The following is a 26,574-nucleotide window of genomic DNA, read 5'->3' as shown; positions in this document are numbered from 1 at the left end:
TTTGATTTTTAGTCCAGGAATAGGTTTAAATAGCTTATTGTCTCAGTATTAATTTTTTTACTCAAAGACCCATGGTGGACATGCAGGAATAAAAACAATTCTCACTCATAATTTGACAGACTACCAAAGGTGCAAGAACATGCAAATAAAAAAATCTAGGTTTCTGATATTGAAGGGAACAGTCATATTCCTATGGAAAAGCACAGCTGCAATGCCTGAGAAATCCACCAATCCCTCATGGCCTTGATACCATGTACAGTTTTTGTCAAATCCCTGTTTGCCTATAGTCTAATAATGACACCATTAATACATGTTTTCTGTTTCTTTTGTCATTCCCTCACATCATTAGCTTCTCTGTGAATTTATAACAATCTATTAGTCTTGTCATTTTTTGATGTAATAAGCACCCCCATGTCTGGAAAAAGACCTACAATTTGCATCAGTGACAAGAATGCATCTGTGAATGCATCTCCTAACCTACACATGATATTTTGACAGATTTGGTTAATTAACCATAAGTGCATTTTTTACCAAAATAGGCTTGTGAAATGTGTTGAATTATTAAACAATTATCGACAATGCAGTGCTGCAGACGGATGCCATTACCAGAGTTTCTGAAATCACCTCACTCATCTTGAGGACAGCTATACTTTTAAAAAACTTTCTGAAACTCAACTCAAAGGCAAATAAAAAGGTTTACATTAGAGAGAAGGCAAAGGAGAAACTGTTATTTTGCACAATGTCTCAATAAACATCATGTTTACTTTGATGACGGCGTTATAGTACTAGATCTATTCATGCATGTCATCGGGCTTCACTTCAGTGACAGACTTTCAAACACAACTCATTTTCGCCTAAAATGACATACCCAAATCTAACTGCCTGTAGCTCAGGACCTGAAGCAAGGATATGCATATTATTGATACCATTTGAAAGGAAACACTTTGATGTTTGTGGAAATGTGAAATTAATTTAGGAGAATACAACACATTAGATCTGGTAAAAGATAATACAAGATAATATTTTTTATTTAAAAAGAATGTAATCTTTGAAATGCAAGAGAAAGGTCACAATGTATTATTCCAGGTTAGGTTCAATTTCGATTTTGTCCACTAGATGGCAGCAGTGTATGTGCAAAGTTTTAGACTGACCCAATGAACGTTTGCATTTCTGTTCAAAATGTTGTATCAAGTCTGCCCAAATGTGCCTAATTGGTTTATTGATACATTTTCAAGTTCATAACTGTGCACTCTCCTCAAACAATAGCATAGTATTCTTTCACTAATAGCTACTGTAAATTGGAAGGGTGCAGAATTTAAGCTTTCTGCACATATCAGATATGTCTTTGTCCTGGGAAATGTTCTTGTTACTTACGACCTCATGCTAATCACATTAGCCTACGTTAGCTCAACCGTCCCACAGGGGGGGGGGGGGGGGGGGCGGGGGCACCAATCCTGTAGAGGTTTAACCACCCGAATTCATACATATTCCAGTGTCTGCACCATAGAGATAGAGGACTCATCTTTATATCTGTCCTAATTTAACATCTGTGACAGCATGGGCAGCGCCATTGAGGTTACAACTCATAGAAATCCCCACCCAGGTGACTACTTTGATTACTTTAACAGAACAGAAGCATTTAACATCAACAGAAGCATGATGGAAGCCCTCAATGGCTCAGCCCATTCTAAAACGGCCTTTCGGCCACTAGAGGCCTCTATCATTCTCTATGGTCTGCAACAATGAATTGCACACTTTGTCCGTATTTTCTTGAACAATGTGACGTACAGTTCAGACCAGACACATTAATACTGTAATCATGTTCGACAAAAACAAAAACTGTTCAAATGCACTGTTATTTGCATCATTTATTCCACATACAGGTGTCATAGAAAATAAAATAACCTGAGGGACCAACAGTCGCTCAACATATTTTAGCCAATCAGATAACAGACACAATGATGAGATGACAAAACACATTGAGACAAAATGAAAAATCTAAATGAGCCACAACTGTAAAAATTCTAACAATGACAAAGTACAACAAGAGAACAGACATGAGACACTTTATTCAACCTTGTCCCACAGGGAATTAGGTGATAGGATGGGACTAGAAGGCAAAAAGGGATGGAAGAGAGAAAAGCACACAAAATGTAGTCCACTAATACAAGTGAAAAGTAAACGTGCTGGGTCAAGGAAGATGACATGGGGAAAGATGTAATAAGACAAATAGGGAGTAAGAGACATTCATTAAATAGCGGAACAATTAATACAGTCGTTTTATTCTCCAATGTCTACCATTTTAAATTAGGTTTCAGTATTACAGAATAGGTCATAAAGAGAAAACATTGACAAAAGGAAAATACAGAACACCTGATTTTAGCAATGACTCAGAGTTAAAGTCCTACGCCCAAGCTCCGCAAGTTGTTCAAGGCTAATGCTTTTTTTTTTGTTTAAATCACCATTTTAATCATCATTTTTTAATCATTAATAAAGGAACAGCTTTTTTTCTCAGCCTTCCCAGTGCATACCAATTTTAAGAGTCAAATTACAAGACCTGGTTAAAGTTAACTCTGACCTTTCACACTGTATTAGTGGGTGAAGGTAAGTTGTCAAATGAGTGAATAGTTTTGCTTGACAGTAAAAATGACCCTGGTCAGTGAGAGGGCGGAAGCGTATTTGTGCTGGACATGGATGGAATGGAACATGTCTCACTGGTCAAATGCTAGATGCTGAGAGGGAACGGCTAGGAAGAGCTGCAGTCAAACAAGTCAAGTTGTGTGAACTACATTTTATGTTCTGGTCTGGTTCTGGTACCATCTGGAGTAATACACTATCAATCTATTTTTTATCTTTGCTGACCATCTCTTTAGTGCAATAGACAAATACAAGTAGCTAAAACAATTTATATGATTTTTTTTTAAAGCCCTAAGCCCTTTAAGGTGTATGAAATTAATAATTGTAATCTTTGTCAATACATTTCATTCAATCCTGCCACAATCATTTTGGATTCAGGCAATGGAAATGTTTGATTTTATACATTTAGTTTTATCATGGCCCATTTTCGGCAAACAAAATAAATCACATAAATGTACACATTATCCACATCATCAATAACCCTAAATTGTGGTAAAGAACAGAACATTGTGGCAAAAGTAATGATCCACTGGTTTCCTTTATTTCAATTGGGGTTTTTATAACGTCAGATAATTGAATCAGCACAAGTACGGGCACCCAGGAGTGACGGGGCACCCATGGGTAGCTGTGGCGTGACCACAACCCCACCAGCGGCCGTGAACCCGTTGGGAACAGCATACACAGCACCAGAGTCACTCCAGACGGCACCAGACCCTCAAAGCCTGAGGACCAGAACCACAGGCTGCTGAACCTGCCATCTCCTCAGCCTGATTCAGGCTCTGACACCGAGTGGCATCTAGGAACAGGAGGAGCCCCCCTGCTCACTTACTGCTTCACTCATTGACACACACAGCAATGGAGGGAAACAGGAGTGGAGGTTCAGAGAAAGAAAGAGGAGATAATGGAGGGTTGGGTAAGATAAAAGAGTCCCAGGGGAATGTACTGTGTTTATCAGTGATTCTCCCTCAAAGCGAAGACTTGTTTGCACACCTCAGTGTGTTCAAAACTGTGCGTTTATAAAAGGTGTGTCCTGTATGATGTGCGTTGGATTTTTATGGAATGAGGCATGTATTATGATTAGGATGTTATGTGAAAGTAAGTGTTACTGTTTGTTTGTGTGGTGGGGGCGGTGCTCATGGCTGTTTCCTGTGAGAGAATGGCAGGTCAGAGGTGAGAGGTCAGCGTCTAAGAGTCACAGTGGGGTTGAGGTGAGGTCAGATTCGGGGCAACTGCTTCTCAATGAACTCCTTCACTGCTGCCATCTCCTGCAAGACCAAAATAAAGAAGCGTATAAGAAACCGAACATCATGAATACTTCCACACTGATACTCATAGAAAACCATTAGCACACGCAGAACAACATTGATACTCATAGAAAACCATTAGCACACGCAGAACAACATTGCTACTCATGCATGTTGCAACCAAAATCCCCTTCTACCTGAGGACAGGAGCTGTGCATGAGTCCCGGGTAGGTCCGGAAGGTGATTTTCTGAGGGTTGACGATGATCTTGAGCTTCTCGGCCGTCATGGCCCCAAACTGCACTGGGATCATGGGGTCCATCTCCCCATGACACTGCAGTATGGGCATGTCCCTATTCCCGCTGGTGCTCGCCGCCTCATGGGCACAACAGACCATTACATTAAATTATTAAAAGCAAAAAGTGAAGACCAAGACCAGGTTCTAACGTCAAATAACCTACTCAGTTCATTCATATCTATACAGCAAAATCATCAAGAGCAATGGAGAGAAGAACAGAATCCAGCCCAGTAATAAAAGAAACAGCTCTGTGGAATGTTCAGGGGACTGAGTACCGGAAATTGTAGAGAAACAAGTAAGCTGTGCAAATGTACCTGTGGGAAACTCTTGTGAAGCGGCAGCCAGCAACTGAGGGCAACCACACCCGCCAATTGCTGCTGACAGGTGAGAGCGGTATACAAGGACAGAGCCCCACCCTGGGAGACAGTGGAAAATAGAGGGAAAGAAAAAGGTAGAATGTGTTCAGACCTATGGAGATGTTGTTCATGGTTCAGTTTACACAGTTCCAACAGCAATGTTGAAAAATCACTGACAATCAGGAAATGGAAAAATAGGTATTTTTTGCACAACACCTTCAGAGCGATTGACATTGAGTAACCTCACCTGAGAGAACCCTCCAAGCATCACACGATTGGCGGGTATTCCATTCTTTACCTCATGGTCGATTATGGCTTTGACTGTGGAGAAGTAGGGTGAAAACAGAAACTGAACATATACCCAGTGTGTAGTTACGATGGACACTGTTTTAGCTAACATGGTTATGTTAATAGATCTTGGTATGATATCTGTGCATCTACAGTGCATTCGAAAAGTATTCAGAACCTTTCTCCACATTGTTACGAAACAGCCTAATTCTAAAATTGATTAAATTAACTCTCAATCTACACACAATACCACATAATGACAAACCGAAAAGTTTTTTTTTATGTTTGCAAATTTATAAAAATGTAAAAAAATAAATACCTTATTTACATAAGTATTCAGACCCTATGAGACTTGAAATTAAGCTCAGGTGCATCCTGTTTCCATTGATCATCCTTGAGATGTTTCTACATCAAGCAGATTGGAGCAGAGTCTGCTTGTGGTAAATTAAATTGATTGGACATGGTTTGGAAAGGCACACACCTGTCTATATAAGGTCCCACAGTTGACAGTGCATGTCAGTGCAAAAACCAGGCCATGAGGGCGAAGGAAATGTCCGTAGAGCTCAGAGACCGGATTGTGTCGAGGCGCAGATCTAGGGAAGGGTACCAAAAAATGGCTGCAGCACTGAAGGTCCCCAAGAACACAGTGGCCTCCATCATTCTTAAATGGAAAAAGTTTGGAACCACCAAGAATCTTCCTAGAGCTGGCCGCCCAGCCAAACTGAGCAATCAAGGGAGAAGAGCCTTGGTCAGGGAGGTGACCAAGCACCCGATGGTCACTGACAGAGCTCTAGAAGGACAACCATCTCTGCAGCACTCCACCAATCAGGCCTTTATGGTAGAGTGGCCAGACGGAAGCAACTTCTCAGTAAAAGGCACGACAGCCCACTTGGAGTTTGCCAAAAGGCACCTAAAGGATTCTCAGACCATGAGAAACAAAATTCTCTGCTCTGATGAAACCAAGATTGAACTATTTGGCCGGAATGCCAAGCATCACATCTGAAGGAAACCAGGCACTGCTCATCACCTGGCCAATACCATCCCTACGGTGAAGCATGGTGGTGGCAGCATCATGCTGTGGGGATGTTTTTCAGCGGCAGGGAGACCTGTCAGTATCGAGGCACAGATAAACAGAGTAAAGTACAGGGAGATCCTTGATGAAAACCTGTTCCAGAGCCCTCAGGACCTCAGACTGGGGTGAAGATTCACCTTCAAAACAGGATAACGACCCTAAGCACACAGCCAAGTCAATGCAGGAGTGGCTTAAGTCTCTGAATGTGCTTGATTGGCCCAGCCAGGGCCCAGGCTTGAACCCGATTCAACATCTCTGGAAAGACTTGAAAATAGCTGTGCAGCGACACTCCCCATCCAACCTAACAGAGCTTGAGGGGATCTGCTGAGAAGAATGGGAGAAACTCCCCAAATACTGGTGCGCCGAGCTTGTAGCGTCATACCCATGAAGACTCTAAGCTTCTTTTTTTAAATTATACATTGGCAAATATTTCTATATATCTGTTTTGTCAGTATGGGGTAGTATGGGGTATTCTATGTAGAATGAAGAGGGGGGGGGGAAATTAGTTAATCCATTTTAAAATAAAGGCTGTAACAAAACGTGGAAAAATTCAAGGGGTCTGAACACAGTCTTTATAACATGCATAATAGTTGTGTTAAACTGAATGACTTACTGTTCTCCGCTGCCCTCTTGATGCCAGCCTCGTCCTCTGGAGAATCTGGGCTGAGACCCATCAGGTCAAACCTACAGAAACACACAGATCCATGTTCAGATGATGTAATACTCATCTCATACGGTGAGCTCCAAAAGTATTGGAACAGTGACATTTGTTGTCGTTTTGGCTTTGTACTCCAGCACTTTGGATTTGAAATGAGTGAAAGTTAGGCGCATAAATATCATACTCATGATTATTCACAACTTATTCAGGACCATCCATAATCATGGTTGCATCCACATTAATGTAGAAGTGTTTAGAAACTTATTTTAATCTTATTTACAATAAAAGTGACTCCAAAATGACAATACATAATTTACCATTAATTTCTATTGGGCACAAAATAATCTGAAACCACCAAAACAAACAGCAAATGCATCCAACAAGTTTGTAGTCACAATCTTGATGTAATCATTGCTTGCTAGGAATATGGGACCAAATACAAAACTTGACTTTAATACACAAGTGAATTTGTCCCAATACCTTGGGTCCCCTAAAACGGGGGGACTATGTACAAAAAGTGCTGTAATTTCTAAACGTTCCACCCGATATGGATGAAAATACCCTCAAATTAAGGTGCACTGTCAGCTTTAATCTCATAGTCATTGTATCATTTCAAATCTAAAGTGCTGGAGTACAGAGCCCAAACAACAACAACAATTGGTCAATGTCCCCATACTTTTGGAGCTCACTGTACATCTAATGTGCCCCTGGTATCCTGGTAGTGTGCGTGTCTTTGAAGGAATTCCATGTTCACAAAATCTCTTACCAAAAGGAAATCTCTTTTCCACCAAAGTGTAGTTTACAGTCAAGCTATTGGCCAATGGCAAATGTTTTAGATCAGTGCAAACATGACTCACCATGAAGGCATGGTCATCTTCATATTAAGAGTGACAGGGATTCTGGGCCTGTGGAGAAACAAATGAATCAATGGACACATGCTATACTAGGTTAAAGGACTAAATGGTTGTATAGAAAGATAAGAGACCCCCAAAGACAAGATTCGACTCTGACTGCAACACTCCAGAAACTGAGGCACTCAAAGAAGAGAAATAAACACGTCAGAAAATATGAAAGATAAAGACTTACGCGTGGGGGCAGATATACTTTACATGTGGCAGTCGGATAGTCGTCATGGTGTCTGCCCAGCCATGCCTGAGAAGAGGAAGAGCAATTCAGAGAGAGAAAGTGGTACTCTATACAGATTAGGCTATTAGATTTATACAGAGAATAAAAGGCGCAGCATACTAGGTTGGGTTTGCTCCGAGCAGAACTCGGCTAGGCGATGCAAACGTCTGTGCCTCGCATACTCCCTTAAAAAACCTTCGCGCGAAAAGCATTTTTTTTTTTTAATTACATTTTACTGTTTGTCCCCCTTGAGACGCTGTAGCAACATAGGCAGTATACAGCAACGACCATAGAAGTGTTGATATACACTTCCTCGAAATAGTCTGAATTAATCAAAAATAAAATCAGGAAATCTGTCATTCATTTCGACGCTTTCGCCGGGGAGGTCTTAGTCACGCCATTTTACATCTAAGATGTTTGGTGCGGCATTTCTCTAGTGAGAACATTTGCATGAAAACTAACAGTTCTTTGTTAAATGACAAACACTTCATTGAAGAATCCTGTCCATGGTTCCCAATCCTACTAGGAGTAGAACTGTTGTCAAATCACCGGCGAAGGAGCTTCGACATCTGCTACTGAACTTCGATTTGCCTCAACGACAAAAAGTGTGTGTGAAATGCTGGGAAGCCTGAGACAGGCTTAAGACAGGAAACTCACCCTGAGTCACCCAAACCATGAAGGAAGATCACCTGTGGTAGAGATGGGGAGATTGACAGTTTTACATTGGGTAATGGTGCATTATGAACATTAAAGAGCATGACAGTTTATTGGCTACTGCACTGTATTTGCATTTGAACACCAGGCTCAAATGAATTATGCCAAACAGCAAAAACAAAGGGCAAATTCCTGCTGTTGCCAAGACGACTCTCAGCTTATATTACTGCTTGTCAACTCTAAAGAATAGCATGTATCAGAGGCATCATAAGAGAACATCTGAATTTGGTGAGCCATATAGATTTTTTGTACACTACGTAAAAATCTAATACGCACCTTCACAAATTAATTGAGTTGGTTTTGACCTAACAAGTGCTTGCAGACCCACAACTTTGGTGCAATCGGTTTGTTATCCCTTTAAGCGACAATATATTAACATAGCACAGTTCAACGTTTTTTTATTTACCTTTGGTGGAGTTGTCAACTAACGTGAATTCAATGTGAAATCAACAAAAATGTCAGGACATCAAATCAAAGTGTATTTGTCACGTGCGCCGAATACAACAGGTGTAGACCTTACAGTGAAATGCTTACTTACAGGCTCTAACCAATAGTGCGTGTGTGTGGGTGTGTGTAGGTAAGTAAAGAAATAAAACAGTAAAAAGACATTTGAAAATAACAGTAGCAGGGCTATATACAGACACCGGTTAGTCAGGCTGATTGAGGTAGTATGTACATGTAGATATGGTTAAAGTGACTATGCATATATGATGAACAGAGAGTAGCAGTAGCGTAAAAAGAGGGGTTGGTGGGTGGTGGGACACAATGCAGATAGCCCGGTTAGCCAATGTGCGGGAGCACTGGTTGGTCGGCCAATTGAGGTAGTATGTACATGAATGTATATTTAAAGTGACTATATATATATGATAAACCGAGAGTAGCAGCAGCGTAAAAGAGGGGTGGGAGCACACAATGCCAATAGTCCGGGTAACCGTTTGGTTACCTGTTCAGGAGTCTTATGGCTTGGGGGTAAAAACTGTTGAGGAGCCTTTTTGTCCTAGACTTCGCACTCTAGTCCCGCTTGCCATGCGGTAGTAGAGAGAACAGTCTATGACTGGGGTGGCTGGGGTCTTCGACAATATTTAGGGCCTTTCTCTGACACCGCCTGGTGTAGAGATCCTGGATGGCAGGCAGCTTTGCCCCAGTGATGTACTGGGCCGTACGCACTACCCTCTGAAGTACCTTGTGGTCGGAGGCCGAGCAATTGCCGTACCAGGCAGTGATGCAACCGGTCAGGATGCTCTCGATGTTGCAGCTGTAGAACCTTTTGAGGATCTCAGGACCCATGCCAAATCCTTTTAGTTTCCTGAGGGGGAATAGGCTTTGTCATGCCCTCTTCAGGACTGTCTTGGTGTGTTTGGACCATTCTAGTTTGTTGTTGATGTGGACACCAAGGAACTTGAAGCTCTCAACCTGGTCCAATACAGCCCATTCGATGAGAATGGGGGCGTGCTCGATGCTCCTTAGTCTTGGTTATGTTGAGGGATAGGTTGTTATTCTGGCACCACCCGGCCAGGTCTCTAACCTCATCCCTATAGGCTGTCTCGTCATTGTCGGTGATCAGGCCTACCACTGTTGTGTCGTCTGCAAACTTTGTGTTGGAGTCGTGTCTGGCCATGCAGTCGTGGGTGAACAGGGAGTACAGGAGGGGAATGAGCACGCACCCCTGGGGAGCTCCAGTGTTGAGGATCAGCGTGGCAGATGTGTTGCTACCTACCCTCACCACCTGGGGGCGGCCCGTCAGGAAGTCCAGGATCCAGTTGCAGAGGGAGGTGTTTAGTCCCAGGTTCCTTAGCTTAGTGATGAGCTTTGAGGGTACTATACTGTTGAACGCTGAGCTGTAGTCAATGAATAGCATTCTCTCATAGGTGTTCCTTTTGTCCAGGGGGGAAAGGGCAGTGTGGAGTGCAACAGAGATTGTATCATCTGTCGATCTGTTTGGGCGGTATGCAAATTGGAGTGGGTCTAGGGTTTCTGGGATAATGGTGTTGATGTGAGCCATTACCAGCCTTTCATTGGACATAGGTAAAAAGCTGAGTGAAAAAAATTAACTACTACATTTTTGCAAATCCAATCAGTCTTCCACGTTGATTCAACGGCATCGCATAGATAATTTTTTTGACATTTAAACAACTTTGATTCAACCAGTTTTTGCCCAATGGGTTCACAGTCGGGCCGGGACCATAACAGTACCGCGATACTGGTTAGTATCGTGGCAAGTAAATAAAACGCAAAGCGGATCTAACTTCTTAAGGAAAATGCCCTAATGTTACAAACAAACATCATTACGATGTCATTCAGAGTCACATTTATTTTCCAATTCAAAGCAGACAATATTTTATATACAGCAGGTTTTTAATAGGACTATTGTGATACTGGTATCGTTCATGCCCTAGTTCACAGAACCTCTGAACAACAAATTAGCTTCAGCATGGCAAGCTTAGCAATAAGCGGCCAAATTTGCTGATGGATGCCCTAAGTTACACTATGGTGTTGGTGTGCGCTCTCACCGCAGCGGTCTCCTTCTCTGTCCCGGACACCGTCACAGCCTCGGCGAGCAGCGGCACAGACATGTTGTTGCCACACATACACTGTAAGGAGTGCTAGAGAGAGGAGGGGGAAGGGCATATCAATGATGTGGCTGGTTATCAATGCTGCTATTCATCATAGGGACAGACATGATGACTAAAGACCTGAACATGCTGCAGTTTATGGCTGCTATGAACCAATGAGAGGCTGAGTACTGAGAGTAATCTCCTCAGTCAGGAAGTACTGAAACGCATTAACTAAACGCACCCCTAACTGCAAATCTGTTATTAACCAAAATGCAAATAAGCTAGTATCAGCGCCACTGCCTATACACTGAAAACGGATATCGGCTAGCTAGAGCATATTGTTTTCAAAGTCAACATTTAATACCCTCATAGCGCCAGGTTGAGCGACATATTAAAAAAGATTGAGGCAAGCAAAAGAGAAAACACAATGATAGGAGAAATGAAAAGGAAAAGTGAGGTTAATGTATAAACCTTCAGTGAGATTAAACACTGAGTTAGTTACAATTCCACCCACCTAATGACCTGTAGTTAGTGAAAGCAAAGGGAGACAACGAAAGAGCCAAATCAGGGGAATGAAAATGACAGGCTCAATAGGGAGAAAGACCAGGACCGTGCGTCACGCATCACAATAACTTTCTGCACTGCAATGACACGCATGCTCATTTTGCCTTTGCCTCATTTCCTTGTCACTGTCAGCTATTGTACACTTTAATAGGCTTAGTGCCTACCTTTAAAAAAGGTTGTACCTTCAAGAGGTGATGAATAGCTAATATTTGTTTAGTTAATTTTGGCCCACTCCAAAACAACCAAGCTATATGATTCCCCCATGCAGGTAGGCCTACAGCACTCTGTCCTTGCAACCCGGGATCCTTGGGACATCCCTACCCCATTGAAGTTAACATTTGAAATGGTTATGGTAAGGGTTAGGCTTGGGCTATGTAAAGGGACGTCCCAAGTATCCCGGATAGCACTTACCCTCGCTGGTGAATTGGATACTAGCATCAATGAAAGTGGAGGCTTTGTTCCTGCATGCCTGTATAATCTTTAACTTTATGCCGTCACTTAACGTTAGCCTGCCTGTAATTGTGTTTGCACGGCAAACATCCTCAGTCCCTTTAAAGATAAAGGCGAAGTCGCTGCTTGTCCTGCATTGATTTTCCATGATCCCCTGTCAGCAGTTGTTAAATAGCTAAGCATGGATGGAAGGAAATGCACCGATTTCACGGTCAGCTCTCTCAGCAAGCCTTCTATGGATGATACAAACAATGCCGTCCATGCACCACTACATCACGAGTTCGCATCTGACTTGCATTAAACTGAGAAACCAAACTTTGAATGGTTCAGTGGTTGGCGTAAAAATTGTGCCGCCTTTGCCCTTTATTTACTTGCATTTACAGCAGATAACGGCTCCATTTTCGCAGTAGTCAAGTGCAATTGTTACTCGGAATAAAAACCCTGTAATGTTTATCCGGTGCGTAAATTCTAGCCACCAGGCAAGCATCGAGTCATATGCGGCAGTCAGTATAGCCAGCTAGCACCAGCAACACTGGGTTGTATTAATTCCGCTGATTCTGTTGCAAAAAAAATCTTAAAAACGTAACGAATCGGGGAGGGGCATACCTGTAATTTTCCAATAGAAAATATAGTTTAAATTGCAAAACTACACTGTTTGGATTAATGATTTACACCCCTGATTTTATTAGTAAACCAAGTTACGCATGCTAGCTAACGCATTAGCTGGTGTGGCTACTTGCAACACGTCAAATATATTTTTATATATTAGCTAGTTTAGTTAAATTATTTGACATAGACATATGTGGCAATACATTGACAACTAAAGATCGAGGGTACGAGTATGTTGTTAATTAGCTACTGTAGCTAGCTAAAGGAAGGGGGTGGGTATGAAGAAACAATGGGGGCTTAGAGATGCATTTTAGCTCGCTGCTAGTTATTAACACAGCCGTTGCGTTGTGCAACACGGCGGGGAAATTCAGGAGAGGTTAAGTGCAAAGCCGCTAGCTAGATTGTTTCAAAACGTTGATAAGCTAGTCATCTACAACCAAGCAGTCAGCTTAATCCTGTTTAGCTGGCTACACATCCTCAAATGCTCAATGACCAGCAAGCTAACCACACAGCAGCAATCTGTAGTACACTGCCCTCCGGTCTCTTTCGGGTTTGGTTCGATTGACATGTGGGCTAAATTCGACCAGGTATTTGAATACATCACTTCCCCATACCCTTCAACCAAAGCGGTAACTAAAAGGCCCATATGGGTTCGGTTCGGATGGGGTAAAGGAGTATTGTAAAACAGCGGCCCGCTAATACAAATTCATACACTCACCACTTGCTGTCCCAGAATCTCAACGGAACTTCCGCTACTGGTGTAGAAGGGCGGGGATTATTTTTAGTGACGTCATGATGTCCACACCCTTTCTCTTGCTTGCACTGCACACCACGCCATCAATTGATCCATTGATAGTGCAATTTTCACTAAACAAATATATTATACCAAATCCAAAGAGCATCTTTTCAACACAAATAACAATACTGTAGCCTTTTATCACTCCAAAATCTACATTTCAATACGATTCTATACTCACAATAAAATGTTTAAAAAAATACTATTATTCTCTTATGTATAACATAACTTTATTCGTCAAATAATTACATCACACACACAACAGCAGAGGGCATTTTCTATTCCTTAGACTAGGCATACAGCACTTTCCTCAAATTCCCAACTCGTCGCACAAAGCAATCACATTCAGCAACTGGCAGCAATGACACCTCATTAATAATGCAATGAAATCACGAGTTAAATAGCTTTCGTGTTTGGTGAGTGTCAAAGGAAGCAGTGTGCAAGTCACTTGGGTATATGGGTCAAAAAAAATGTACCTTTATTTAACTAGGTAAGTCAGTTAAGAACAAATTCTTATTTTCAATGACGGCCTAGGAACTGCCTTGTTCAGGGCAGAACAGCACCCTTTCGGTTTCTAGTCCAACGCTCGAACCACTAGGCTACGCTGCCGCCCCAAATCTAATCTATTCAAATGAAAACGTTATGCTGATCTACTTTGATTGTGTCAAAAAGTTCACATTATTGCTAAACCATTCAGAGCTTGGATGAGAAAGAATGTGAGTAATCTCCCACTGCAGGTGACATTGGAGTCATTCCAGTTTTGCTGAGACAAGTTGTCATATTACAACAAACCACTAGGTGGCACAGTCTCCAGATATTTTAGATAAAAGCACTGAAGCTTTTGACGCTTTATCACAGCATTACCAGTGAGTGGCGTTAAATGTATTCATTACCCAAATGAAAATTGACTCACTTCTTTCAGCCTCCACTCTTTGTGGTACAATAAGTGCAACAACTGAGCAAATCCAGATTAGACACTGATATTCAGTATTACTCATACCTGACCTCCAATAACAAAGTTCACCCAGCAGGCCTAAGTATCCATCACCACTTCCTTTTGACCCATATCTGTCAATGCAACTTTCCCACCCCTACTTTCTCTCAGGAGATGAAATTTGTTTGTGGGATGATGCTGTCGACTTTATGGTCTGCAGGGTTAGCGGACGCCTCGTAGTTGCAGATAGTCACTTCATGTCTGTGAGCCTGGGAGGAAGAACGCAAAACAGATGAGATAGAGGTGAGGGGTTTTGCCATTTAACAAATGGACCACATGGAACAGTCAAAGTAAAGCCTGATACATAAGTGAAACATAATTTTGCAAGTCAATAGAACGATAAGAAACAAATAAAAAAATTCAGCGCCTCAGATAATTTACTGGAGGTGGGTCTAATTTGTTCTCACCTGGGAGTACTCCCCTCTCAGCCCAATGTAGTAGACCCGTGTGGACTCTGTCCCAAAGTTCCGTGATATGTGAATGGACAAGTGATTAACGTTGGAGAAACGGGCAATCCTGGAAAGAATGATCATTTAGGGTTGATTCGTTTAGTGGGTTTTAGGTTGGGTGTGTACTTATTCACAGTAAACTGAAATTAGATTTTTTTACACATGCTTTGTTATGTTGTCTCGGAAATAGTACATGGGTGAGCAGTCACCAAACCCCATTATTTCTGTGAAAACAATACTATTTTTAGTGTATGTGCATGCTTCTATTGCTCTTACTTAGTTGGGTATTCCAGCTGAGCCAGTGGATCTCTATTGAGACGGAAGGCTTGTTCAGGTTCTCTGCCTGTGTCATCAAAGGACATTTGGGGTATGTTCTTGTACCTACACGGACAATGCAACAATACAAAGTGACAAACAGTTAGTTATCAAAACCACACATGCTGACAATAAATAAATGTAGTTCCATGCCAATGTAGCAGAAGCTAGCTAATTGTCACTAGCTGTCTTGTCTCACTGTGTGAAGAGTGAGTCAAATGTCACTGACAGAGCAATACGTTAGCTACTTGCTCTTTCAGTTTGCCCAGAGCAGGGGGTGTATTCACTATGAACCAAACGAAAGCAAACAAAAGCAAACAGAATCTGTCCAATGGAAACTCGTTGCAAAACATTTTCTGTTGTGACCCGTTTTGCAATAAATTAATACTCCCCTGGTTGAGTCGTGAGTAATAAGCATCATATCAAATCTCAGAGCGAGTTTATACATGCTACACTGGCTCAATGCAATACCACAGTCAGGACCCGACGTGTTTCTGAAAGGCAGAAACAGTACTCACTCACAGTCTCATTTCAGCAGGATGCGATTCATCGTCTTCACCGGCGATGATTATCCCTTTCAGCTTGACACTTCCAGTAAACCTGAGAAAAATATGATTTGTGACAGAATGCATGAAACACAATATGATGAAACAAGTTTGAAGTTAATATTACAGGATAAGAAAGGATGAAAAGAGGGTTGAGGGGTGGGGTTCTTACGGGATGTTGAACAGGAGCTCTTCATCAGCATCACTCTCGACAAACTACAGAGGTTAGAGACCGTTTCCAGAGAATTAATGAGACAGAAAAGTGTATCACATAACAGTTATGCGAAAATTAACAGTGGGCCTTCATCACATTAGAAAGGTTATGAGAAGTTGGCTTTCACTAAATGGAAGAAGTCCAGATCAGCTCTAAAGAAAAGTTCACTAACACCAAAATGTTCCACCACCTGTGTAAGTTGCATATTTCGTTCAGTGTACAAAGCAAGTCAACATGGGTTTTTAATATTACAAGTAAATGTGTATCATTGACTTCTGGAAGGGCGCATTATATCATCCAATCTGGCCTTGACTGACAACTGCAGTATCGCTGCATACCAATTTCCCTTGCCAATTACGCGATACATTTTTGCAACGTTTGTTTTACCAACAAGCCAAAATGGCAGCTGTCACAGCTGAGTTTCATAATTTCAGATGATAATTCAGGGCTTCTACACCCTAAAAAATGGTTACATTGAGATTTACTATACACGCAAGGCGTCGACAACATTACCTTCTCCCTGTCAGTCCGTTGATCCCATGGTTTAAACACTAGTTTCCCATCGCCTTCTCTTGTTTCGTTGAGACACTGCAGTTTCTCGATGTCAATGCGCTGATACAGTGCATACTCCAGGCCCCGTTCCGCTGGCTCGTGCTCGTCTTCACAGCAGCCGTGGCTGTGCCCACCATGTCCGTGACCAGACATCACAGATACTAAATATCGCACTTTAGAGAAATGTACGTCCTAGCTGGTGATGATACGGACTGTCTAACTAGCTAAGTTGTTTGTTTCAGACGGACCTGGCTGGTTTCACTTTTCCACAACATTCTGTAGAGGAAACCTTTCAAAATCACATGTACGTTAATAGCCAACCAAGATGGACGTACAGATGCAGAACATCAACGTGCTCTCTGATTGGCCTGGCCAACACCAATGAACAAGCACAGGGTTTCCACTAGCTATTTGTTTATTAGCTTTCACACCCACAAAATCAGATTCCACAGTCAAAATTGGCAACAAAAATGTGCTTTTTGATATTTAAGGTTAGGCGTAAGGTTAGCAGTGTGGTTAAGGCTAGGTTTAAAAATCATATTTTAAGATTATAGAAATTGACAGAGTTTATGCCATGACCCAAGCACACAAACCTGTAAAACTCATAACTGATATTAGATCAGTGTCTAGTGGAAAGCTGCTCTCATTTGTTTTGCACCCAACATCCATCGCATGTCTCTTTCAGTAGTCATTATTACAGTCAGTGATACAATATTCCAATATTAAGTTTAACAATTACATATTCTCTATGGTCTCAATAGTGCTGGGAATACAGAATGTACCCTACTTATTCAGTGCACTGTGGACAGGTTCCATTGCTAGATTTGAGCAGTGTTTTTCTCTTATATTTCAACATCAACACAAGACACAATAGACCATGAATACATATTTGAGGGCAAAACGTCAATTTTATTGAAAATGTCCATATAACATTTATTAAAATCTATTAAAATTACTATTTCATCCACGTCCATTTGGATCCAGGTTCAGGGGGAGCCAGGGGTCCCAGAGATGAAAATAAATACATAAGAGTGAAGTTGCAGGGTCCTATCACTTCCTCTCTCTCCCTTTTTGTGTTTTCCTCTTTCCGCACTCACTTCATTCCTCACTCATCACAGTGAACCAGATAAAAGTAGGGATGCACATGTGGTTCAACACTGAACACATTAAGAAAACAAGGTGTGGATGCACTGGAATAAAATGGGTCTATTCAAATGTACTTAAAACATGCTGCCTGTAACAGCACTGTCATTTGATGTCTCAACTTTCGTTAAGACAAGTTACCATAATAAAGCATAGTTCTGTCTGTGTCAGAGTTCCTCTGTAGTGTATGAACTTGTAACAAATGACTAGTTTCGCATTTTAAATATTTTGTCTGTGTGTTTGTTTGCCAGGGTCTATCTGGGAACATTTAAAAATGGAGGACATCATTGTGTGTGTATTTAAGAAACGCTAAAATAAAAATGGAGAAAATCTGTGTATGTACAGTCGTGGCCAAAAGTTGAGAATTACACAAATATACATTTTCACAAAGTCTGCTGCCTCAGTTTGTATGATGGCAATTTGCATATACTCCAGAATGTTATGAAGAGTGATCAGATGAATTGCAAAGTCCCTCTTTGCCATGCAAATGAACTGAATTCCCCAAAAACATTTTCACTGCATTTCAGCCCTGCCACAAAAGGACCAGCTGACATCGTTAACATAGGTGTGAGTGTTGACGAGGACAAGGCTGGAAGCTTCAAAAGGAGGGTGGTTCTTGGAATCATTGTTCTTCCTCTGTCAACCATGGTTACCTACAAGGAAACACGTGCCGTCATCATTGCTTTGCACAAAAAGAGCTTCACAGGCAAGGATATTGCTGCCAGTAAGATTGCACCCAAATCAACCATTTATCGGATCATCAAGAACTTCAATTGTTGTGAAGAAGGCTTCAGGGCGCCCAAGAAAGTCCAGCAAGCGCCAGGACTGTCTCCTAAAGTTGATTCAGCTGCGGGATCGGGCACCACCAATACGGAGCTTGCTCAGGAATGGCAGCCGGCAGGTGTGCATGCATCTGCACGCACAGTGAGGGCGAAGAGTTTTGGAGGATGGCCTGATGTCAAGAAAGGCAGCAAAGAAGCCACTTCTCTCCAGGAAAAACATCAGGGACAGACTGATATTCTGCAAAAGGTACAGGGATTGGACTGCTGAGGACTGGGGTAAAGTCATTTTCTCTGATGAATCCCCTTTCTGATTGTTTGGGGCATCCGGAAAAATGCTTGTCCGGACAAGACAAGGTGAGTGCTACCATCAGTCCTGTGTCATGCCAACAGTAAAACATCCTGAGACCATTCATGTGTGGGGTTGCTTCTCAGCCAAGGGAGTGGGCTCACTCACAATTTTGCCTAATAACACAGCCATGAATAAAGAATGGTACCAACACATCCTCCGAGAGCAATTTCTCCCAACCACCAAGGAACAGTTTGGTGACGAACAATGCATGCTTTTCCAGCATGATGTAGCACCTTGCCACAAGGCAAAAGTGATAACTAAGTGGCTCGGGGAACAAAACATCGATATTTTGGGTCCATGGCCAGGAAACTCCCCAGACCTTAATCCCATTGAGAACTTGTGGTCAATCCTCAAGAGGCGGGTGGACAAACAAAACCCCACAAATTCTGACAAACTCCAAGCATTGATTATGCAAGAATGGGCTGCCATCAGTCAGGATGTGTCCCAGAAGTTAATTGACAGCATGCCAGGGCGGATTGCAGAGGTCTTGAAAAAGAAGGGTCAACACTGCAAATATTGACTCATTGCATCAACTTCATGTAATTGTCAATAAAAGCCTTTGACACTTATGAAATGATTGTAATTATACTTCAGTATTCCATAGTAACATCTGACAAAAATATCTAAAGACACTGAAGCAGCAAACTGTGTGAAAATGTATATTTGTGTCATTCTCAAAACTTTGGCCACGACTGTATGTGTGTGCACATGTCTGGTGGGCATTTGTAGATTACCCATAATTCATTGAATTAAAAAGATCTTAGCTCCTACAATCTCTTCCTCTCCTCTCAATCACGTCATACATTCATCTCTCTCTAGCTCTATCGGCGGGAGAATCTGTTCTTGAAAGCTTTGATAGTTTTGGCCATCATGGGGGCGATTTCTGCAAGACAAACAGACGTGACATTTTAAAACAGAAAAGTTAACCACGCAGACATGTCCTCTCAGATATTAAAGTCAACACGTTTTAAATCAGGAAAGTACTTTTGTTTTACATGCATGTTGGGTCTAATAGAAATATCTGAACCTATTTTCTTACACACACACACACACACACACACGATACTGACTTTTGACCTGTGGTTTGTTGTCTCTGGCGCTGGGGCCACCCCCACCACTGGGGCCCGAGGAGTGAGAGGTCTCAGGGGGACTGTCGTGAGAGGAGGAGTGGCTGGGCTCAGCCGAGTGAGAGCTATACGACAAGGCTGGCCTTATTCTAAAAAAAAAAAAAACAGGAAGGTAAATCCAATCAGTGTACAGAAAAATTAATAAACAGTATAGTTTTAATAGTGTTTTTCAAATCTGGGGGGCATTATATGCGCCGTCTCTGAATACTCGGAAAACCAGTAAGCAATGCGAGGAACATTTCAAGAAAGTTTCTATGCGCTCTTTTTTACTCATTTAGCCTAGCTGCTATATCCTCAGATTGAACAACTGTCTCGTTTTATTTTCCCATCTAGCTTTCACAATGTCATCCTGCAAGGTCGGAACGTCCAGAACACATCAGAATGTCTCTGCCATTTCATTCTCCATTGTGCTGAACCTTTTTAATATCTTATGACTGTTCATTCCTCAATGACTGTTTATTCCTCAAACAAAACATATTTGGGTCAGATTTGATACAAATATGATGTAGTGCATATCATCGTAAATGAGCAATCAGCCAAGCATTTCTGTGTATATGAAAATGTAAGTGCCAATATAAAGTGTTTGATGGTGGTGGGGACATGAAAGAAATTCCATACTGTTTGTATGTGCTCTTCTAGCCTGTATCCTCACCCGGTTGTCAGATTGAACACCGGAAAATCTGTGGCTTCTCTCTCTTGCCCTTTCTGTTTAACATACGGTCCTCTGGCTACTCTGGCATCCCTGAAGCTATGTGTCATCCTGCAAGGTCGAAACGTCCAGAACACGTCAGGGCAAGTTTGCATTTTAATTCAATGTACGTTAGGAATCGTAACCCCTCTGCGTGAACTTGGTTAACCTTTAGAATTCCCCATGATGACATTGCAACAATTCACATAGAATCATAACAGTCCATTTGTAGATTAAAATATGATTTAGTGGACCTTTGAGAATAAGTTTGAGAGTCTGAATTACATGTTAGCAAATAAAGTCACCATTCAGCCAATCATGTCTTTGTATATGGAAATGTAAGTTAAAAAAAATAAAATCACTACTATGCAGTGTGTGATAGTTATGTACACTAGTGTCCACATACTTGATCGGAGCTGCAGCTGCAGTGGAGCTGGCAGTGGAGGTGCTTGTGGTGCCAAACTTCTCCTGTCGCCGGCGGACATCACGCGGAGGTTTGGCGACGGAGTTCACAAATGCCATTTTAACCTGTCGACCTGCCAGGAAAATTACACACATAAAACACATGCTCACTCAAAATCAATATCCTCTGTACACTTTCATTGATGATAACAATAACTCCTAGTAATAACTACTGTATAGTAGAATTCAGCTCATAGATGGGATTTAGAGAAAGAACCTTTGGGCTTGTTGGCATGGGCCGAACTGATGTTCTGGGTGAGCTTGCGAAGGCGCTCCTCCCGCTCGTCGTGCTTCCGCAAGTACATCTCCCGCCACGACTCGTACTCCTGGGGCGTCTCACGCTTGAAGTCCCGCTGGCAGTGGCGATGCCAAAGCTCATCAGAGTCCTCCATAAAACACTGAGGGGGGGGGGGGGGGTGTTAAAATTATATAGTTTTTACATGAAATATACCCTACAACTTAGTAGGGAGAGTAAACACCATTCGTTGTTCAAAGCATAACAGTTAGGAGTCAAATGTTGTTTGCACACTTCACCTAGGTTGTTCCTGGTATACAGTATGGCTTGGCGGAGTATGACAGCTTGTGTACTACATGCTCACTGACCATCTCGTACTGGGTGACGGTTTGTGCGTTCATGTGTGAGACGCTACTTTGTGTGTGTGTGTGTGTGTGTGTTACCTGATTGCACTGCTCAATGCGGTAAAGCTGTTCTGGGGTGCATCGCTCTAGTACTGGTTCCAGAATCTCAAACGGCACACCTCCCACCTCATCAATTGCTGGAAAAACATACAGTAAGCATCTTGTTATACAGAGACTCACACAATCAGCAGGGTGTTCAGTATCTCGCAGATAAAGAATGATAGTGTGGATATAGCATGGACAGCGCTGTGGTTGGAATACATTTCATGGACCTAGACAAATGTAAGTCTTAAAGGAGTAAGGCACACTAACAGTCAGTGTTCAATGTGGGTGTAATGTTAAAGAGGAAGTCACGTGTTGCTCTTAGTTTTGGTTTAACTAATTTTAAGACTATGTGAAAGTGGATCAAAGTGGACAAGCAGCCACAAGAATCCACAAGACAATTAAGTTGGTGGTGTTTGAACAACAGCCCATGATAAAATGGGTTAAGTGATCCATGCCTTTGCCTTCTCTCTTTTGAGAGATGTTAGGTGTACTACATGAACAAAAAATGTACACTTGACTAAATTAACCAAATGTGGTAACAGAAACTGAAATAAAACCTAAGCATTATGGTAACGACGCCCTTACAAGGCATTCACAGTGTCGCTAGGAGACAACACTCACAGTCAATGTTGTTTTGAAGCACCCTGATGCACTGCTCGTACAGACTCATCATCTTGGGCAGGTAGGACGTCTTTGAACCCGAGTAGACCGTCATTTTAGAGTTAAAGCGTCTCCCAGTGAAGCCGGTGTCCTCCTCGGCGTCATTTGACACAGGACCTGCAGGAAAGAAGCCAAAAGTTAAACATGAGAAATTGCTGACAATCAGAACTAAATGTATTAGGCCTAGAGAATAAACGCAAATGTACAAATGTCCCCAAAGTCCAGACAAGTCCAACACACAAACTGTACTTCCATACTACATAGAATGAACCAATGCATTCTCAGTTGTACACTAGTATGTACATTAGAACGTACCCACACAGTGTGAAAGGACCAACATTAAAAAACAATAAGCACCTTTACGCCGCTGAGGGGACAATGGTGTGAGATCAATGGAAGGCAGAGGTCTGTAGTAAGGCTGGATGGCCGGCAGAGAGATATCAGGAAGTGTGGACACAACCTCGACCACCTGAGGTAAAAGAAAGAGTTCATTAAAGAGAAAGAGTTCAGTCAAGAACCTGAGAACAAGGACTCTCATAATGAGATCAGGGTCAGGGCAACTGGTTAATAAAAACATACAGTTAGGTGGATTGTAAGGACTTACTGTCCAGCACCCCAAAAATATGACAGCAAATACAACATTCTCCAATTGAACATACGCATCTTGTGAGAAGAAGAGTTCAATGTAGGTCTGTTCTTACCTTCCGGCGTTTCTCAAGCACCGGAGTCGTTGCTGTCGGGGTCTGGGCTGGATCAGCCCTCTTGCTGCGGCTCCCGTTGGCCTTGCTGGGCTTGGACTCCTTGGAGGAGGAAGGAGCAGCAGGCGAGGGCTGGACAGGCGGTCGAGGAGGTGTGTGGTGGTGGGAGGAGGGCCGACTGCTGCTGTTGCCGGGCTTCTTCTTCTTCTTAGTGGGCGTAGGGGCGTCATATGTGAGGAAGGATTCAAACGACATGGAGGGGGTATCAAATGCCTCTTCCGCCTGCTCCTCAGTCACTTGGACTAATACAGGGGAGTCCCTAGGCTCACGTGACCTCCCTAGAGATTAAGGAGAACAAAGAGGGAATGATGTTAATGGGATGTAGTTTTTTTAAAAGAGAAAAGTGGGTGAGAGAAAACCCACATCTTTAGGGATCAGGTTAATGGGAAAATGGTTCTCATTATCCAACATGGTTAAATAAATAATACATGACTGGAAAACCATCTATTAACAAGCCAGCAGCCCAACACTGACTCAAAGCGTGAAAGAGGCATCTATGGAATAGGCTGTCATTTGAGAACCAGCCTCTCTGTAAATGTCATAATGACACAGAAGTCACAGCGAAATTCTCAGCCAACTCAGTCGGCAGCACACTAACCATCACTTCCACCTCTCTTGTCCTTCTTGCTCTCGTGCGGGGTGGAGTGCCGACTGTGCTTGGAGGCCTTGCCAATGTGCTGCGGTTCCCTTTCCACGCTGCGCTTCTTCCCTTCGCCGCCACCATCGCTCGCCTGGGCATGACGTCGCCGCCTCTCCTCGTCCCGGTCGCCGTGGGAACCGTGATGCTCCCTGCCAGGCTCTTTGTGTGGTTTGGTGTGTCGGACCTCTTTGTGAGGGAGGCTGGGCGCGGGCTCTGGCTCTTCCTCCATGGGGCTCTCGTAGCCCTCAGACTGGTATCCCCCTCGCTGGCCACCGTGGCCGAGCTGTGGGGGGCTGTAGTGGTGCTGAGGGGGGGAGGGGGAGTAGTTGGAGCGGTAGCCTCTTTCCTCCTCCTCTATCATTATCTCCTCCTCTTCATCCTCCTCCTCTACATGAGGAGGCTCCTCCGGGGATAGTTCCCGGACACGTTTGTGGCTTACGTCCCTTCCCTCGGAGCTGTGAGGGTGCGCATGTGTCCGTACGTCCTTGGCGTTGCCGGGTCTGTGAGGAAGAACAAAAACAAAGCTATACTTCAGTAGATTTCAGATGACGATACGCTGAGAAAAAGACGAAGAAGAAGAATGAGAAGAAGTCCCCCAATCACTCAGTAATAACGTACCTTTCAGCAGACGGGGTGGGAACCAGTTTCTTCCACTTGGCCACAAGGCTCTTCGCAAGATCTCCAGCAAGATCATGTTTCCGGAACGAATTCACAGTTTTTCCTACTCCAGTTTCCTGCACCGGCGAGAACAAAATATAAGCATGCCATAGATAGTAGTCGGGTGTCCTCATTATCAGTACATTATGTTTTTGACACTGGTGTCGTGTGGGTCATGTTTGGAGAGCAACGTGGGTGATTTGTATCGATTCAGGCACTCTAATGGTTAAGTGAGCAGGCCAGTACACTTAGTAGTGCACATAAAACAGACCATATTATCGTTATTGCCCATCATAAAAAGGAAGTGAGCATGCTCTGAAGGTTGCGTGACAATATTGAACAGCACAATCAACTCCTGTAGAGCAGCTGGCTACAGCAGGTCACATCCTCCTGCTGCAAAACCAGAGCCTGTACTTGGAATCCTCTTCTAAATAACACTGCGGTGAGTGAAGAACAATGGTGCAATGCAATCAATGTGTGCAGTCTTGGAGACTAAAGAAAGAGATACTTTCACTTTTGCACTAACGAAAGAATAAATCATGACATGAGCATACATTGTTTCCAGAATCTTACCACAAGGATATCCACAGTCATAGGCAGCTCCCCCAGCCTTTTGAGGGTCTTCTGGAGCTAGATAGCGGAAATACAGAAGATTTACAGATTGCTCACTACATCCTCTGTACTGATCGACCTAGCTAGCCTGATTCTGAGAAGAGCCAAACAGTCTGCACATTAACAAAGTGCACACAATTCAGGTATGCCAAAGGGAAGGATATAGTTTGTTAAAGGTCAGGTTAATTCAAGGTTGTTGATCATTGAATGAATGGAAATACAAAGACACATAACAATATTTACATAATCACAGTATTGATGACATGGGTCTACTGTGTAAAAGTGTGCGCTGTATGTGTAAAAGTGTAGGCCTACTGGTAGTTTGACTTGGTAGGCTGTCAAACTGTGTAGTACTTAAAGACTTTGCTTGATTCATATTTGTGTTGTCCAATTTTGCCTAAATTGCACAGTCATGGAGTCATCGAGTTTTTGTCGTGGCCTATTTGAAGGGGGTTGTGGGGGTAGGCTAACTACACATATACGGAGAGGTGGTTGTGTTTACTAAAGTTGATCAGCTGACAAAAACCCACCACGACATGGCAGTGTGGGCAGGGATTGCTTTGTTCAATGAGACACAGCCGATATCACAGTAAGGCACTACGACCAAATGTATTGTTGTTGCCCTTAAACTTGGACTGATCCATTGAGTGAAGTGCAACAATCTAATAACTAGGCCCGTGCTGCTGTTGCTCGATTGTGGAGTTTATACAATCGCTGTGGGGTCATGTCTAGAAATAATCCCGTTTTTGTCAAATTAATGTCAAAAGTTAAAATGTTTTACATTTGAACTCACCCTAAACCCCTTTTCTAGACAACATAATCCACCTAACCTACTACGTTAATTCTAACCTGCTGCGTAAATTCTCATAACCTGCTACGAAAAATCAAATCTGACGTTAATTTGACAAAAACTGGATCCCTTTTAGCCATGCCCTCGCTTCGCTTTCGCTTTTTGTGGTTGTTTCTTTAACACTAGCTAGCTGGCTACATTATTAGCACTTTATTAGCAGTGGCAATGTCCGTTAGCTACAATAGTTCCATGACATAAAGTACAGTTCTGCGGACTTGGCAGGTAGCTCGAGGACTAGGTTAAACTTAACATGAACTATGGTTAAGAAACCCAGTTAGTTGGCTAAGCTACATATCGTGACGTGATCTTAGAAAAAGCAGTAACTACCTACATTAGCGGAACTACCCCTCACGCGACAATATTTGAAAACATTTTAGTGGGCGCAAGTCATCCACTACAACCTTGCCATTTCATTCTGGGCCTTTCGATTATTACCTTGCGAGGCTCTAAGTTCTCGCAGAGCCGAGACTGTAGTCTCTCCACCGCTTCCAACAGCTCCTCCGCCATGTTTACTGCTGGTGCCCTGTGCCCGGAAGCTGCTTCATTACAGCAGAATAGGGTCAGTGCGATCCTATCCACTGCTTCACTCAGCCTACAGTTGATTTGGAGATTAGCGGAACTACGTAATAAAACAGCTGACAAATAATTAACAAGACACCTCTTTGAGGATGAAAGATCCAATGCAGCCGTTTTCATCTCAATATCAAATAATTTCGGCCAAACAATTAT

General features: G+C 42.7%; 3 protein-coding genes across 3 annotated transcripts; all 3 read right to left on the bottom strand.

Moving 5' to 3' along the window:
* Positions 1 to 1,850: 1,850 nt before the first annotated feature.
* On the bottom strand, positions 1,851 to 13,373 carry LOC129819665 (acyl-protein thioesterase 2-like). Its single transcript, XM_055876116.1, has 10 exons — positions 13,287 to 13,373; positions 10,901 to 10,993; positions 8,334 to 8,365; positions 7,638 to 7,703; positions 7,409 to 7,456; positions 6,507 to 6,577; positions 4,781 to 4,854; positions 4,492 to 4,593; positions 4,079 to 4,255; positions 1,851 to 3,902 (listed from the first exon to the last, which is right to left on the bottom strand). Exons 2-10 carry the CDS (start codon positions 10,976 to 10,978, stop codon positions 3,852 to 3,854), a joined length of 699 nt encoding a protein of 232 aa, XP_055732091.1. The 5' UTR covers positions 10,979 to 10,993; positions 13,287 to 13,373; the 3' UTR covers positions 1,851 to 3,851.
* Positions 13,374 to 13,580: 207 nt separating this feature from the next.
* Positions 13,581 to 16,741, bottom strand: LOC129819664 (PITH domain-containing protein 1). Its single transcript, XM_055876115.1, has 6 exons — positions 16,395 to 16,741; positions 15,840 to 15,883; positions 15,645 to 15,722; positions 15,084 to 15,188; positions 14,766 to 14,874; positions 13,581 to 14,567 (listed from the first exon to the last, which is right to left on the bottom strand). The coding sequence occupies exons 1-6, from the start codon at positions 16,584 to 16,586 to the stop codon at positions 14,466 to 14,468; spliced, it is 630 nt and encodes a 209-aa protein (XP_055732090.1). The 5' UTR covers positions 16,587 to 16,741; the 3' UTR covers positions 13,581 to 14,465.
* A 580-nt stretch (positions 16,742 to 17,321) lies between these two features.
* LOC129819660 (elongin-A-like) lies at positions 17,322 to 26,541 on the bottom strand. The gene is made up of 12 exons (XM_055876111.1): positions 26,281 to 26,541; positions 24,957 to 25,013; positions 24,345 to 24,460; positions 23,685 to 24,226; positions 23,030 to 23,364; positions 22,686 to 22,797; positions 22,290 to 22,445; positions 21,663 to 21,760; positions 21,202 to 21,382; positions 20,929 to 21,058; positions 19,778 to 19,923; positions 17,322 to 19,590 (listed from the first exon to the last, which is right to left on the bottom strand). Exons 1-12 carry the CDS (start codon positions 26,539 to 26,541, stop codon positions 19,529 to 19,531), a joined length of 2,196 nt encoding a protein of 731 aa, XP_055732086.1. The 3' UTR covers positions 17,322 to 19,528.
* Between the last annotated feature and the right edge of the window lie 33 nt (positions 26,542 to 26,574).

This window comes from Salvelinus fontinalis, chromosome 22 (assembly GCF_029448725.1).
Source record: "Salvelinus fontinalis isolate EN_2023a chromosome 22, ASM2944872v1, whole genome shotgun sequence".
Lineage (NCBI taxonomy): Eukaryota > Metazoa > Chordata > Actinopteri > Salmoniformes > Salmonidae > Salvelinus > Salvelinus fontinalis.
Note: the sequence above shows the minus strand (reverse complement) of the source record. Positions and strands in the feature narration are given on the sequence as shown.

What these genes read in the sequence shown, in the direction of transcription:
- LOC129819665 (XM_055876116.1), bottom strand. Translation starts at nt 10,978, where the DNA reads ATGTGTGGCAACAACATGTCTGTGCCGCTGCTCGCCGAGGCTGTGACG. An exon ending in AAGATGACCATGCCTTCATG is followed by an intron (nt 6,578 to 7,408) that starts GTGAGTCATGTT and finishes GTGTTTCTGTAG; the next exon opens with GTTTGACCTGATGGGTCTCA. An exon ending in CAAGAGGGCAGCGGAGAACA is followed by an intron (nt 4,855 to 6,506) that starts GTAAGTCATTCA and finishes ACTTCTCCACAG; the next exon opens with TCAAAGCCATAATCGACCAT.
- LOC129819664 (XM_055876115.1), bottom strand. Translation starts at nt 16,586, where the DNA reads ATGTCTGGTCACGGACATGGTGGGCACAGCCACGGCTGCTGTGAAGAC. An exon ending in GAGCTCCTGTTCAACATCCC is followed by an intron (nt 15,723 to 15,839) that starts GTAAGAACCCCA and finishes TATTTTTCTCAG; the next exon opens with GTTTACTGGAAGTGTCAAGC. An exon ending in CATCCTGCTGAAATGAGACT is followed by an intron (nt 15,189 to 15,644) that starts GTGAGTGAGTAC and finishes TTGTCCGTGTAG; the next exon opens with GTACAAGAACATACCCCAAA.
- LOC129819660 (XM_055876111.1), bottom strand. Translation starts at nt 26,541, where the DNA reads ATGAAAACGGCTGCATTGGATCTTTCATCCTCAAAGAGGTGTCTTGTT. An exon ending in CCCACCCCGTCTGCTGAAAG is followed by an intron (nt 24,227 to 24,344) that starts GTACGTTATTAC and finishes TCTTCCTCACAG; the next exon opens with ACCCGGCAACGCCAAGGACG. An exon ending in GCTTCAAAACAACATTGACT is followed by an intron (nt 21,761 to 22,289) that starts GTGAGTGTTGTC and finishes ATGTTTTTCCAG; the next exon opens with CAATTGATGAGGTGGGAGGT.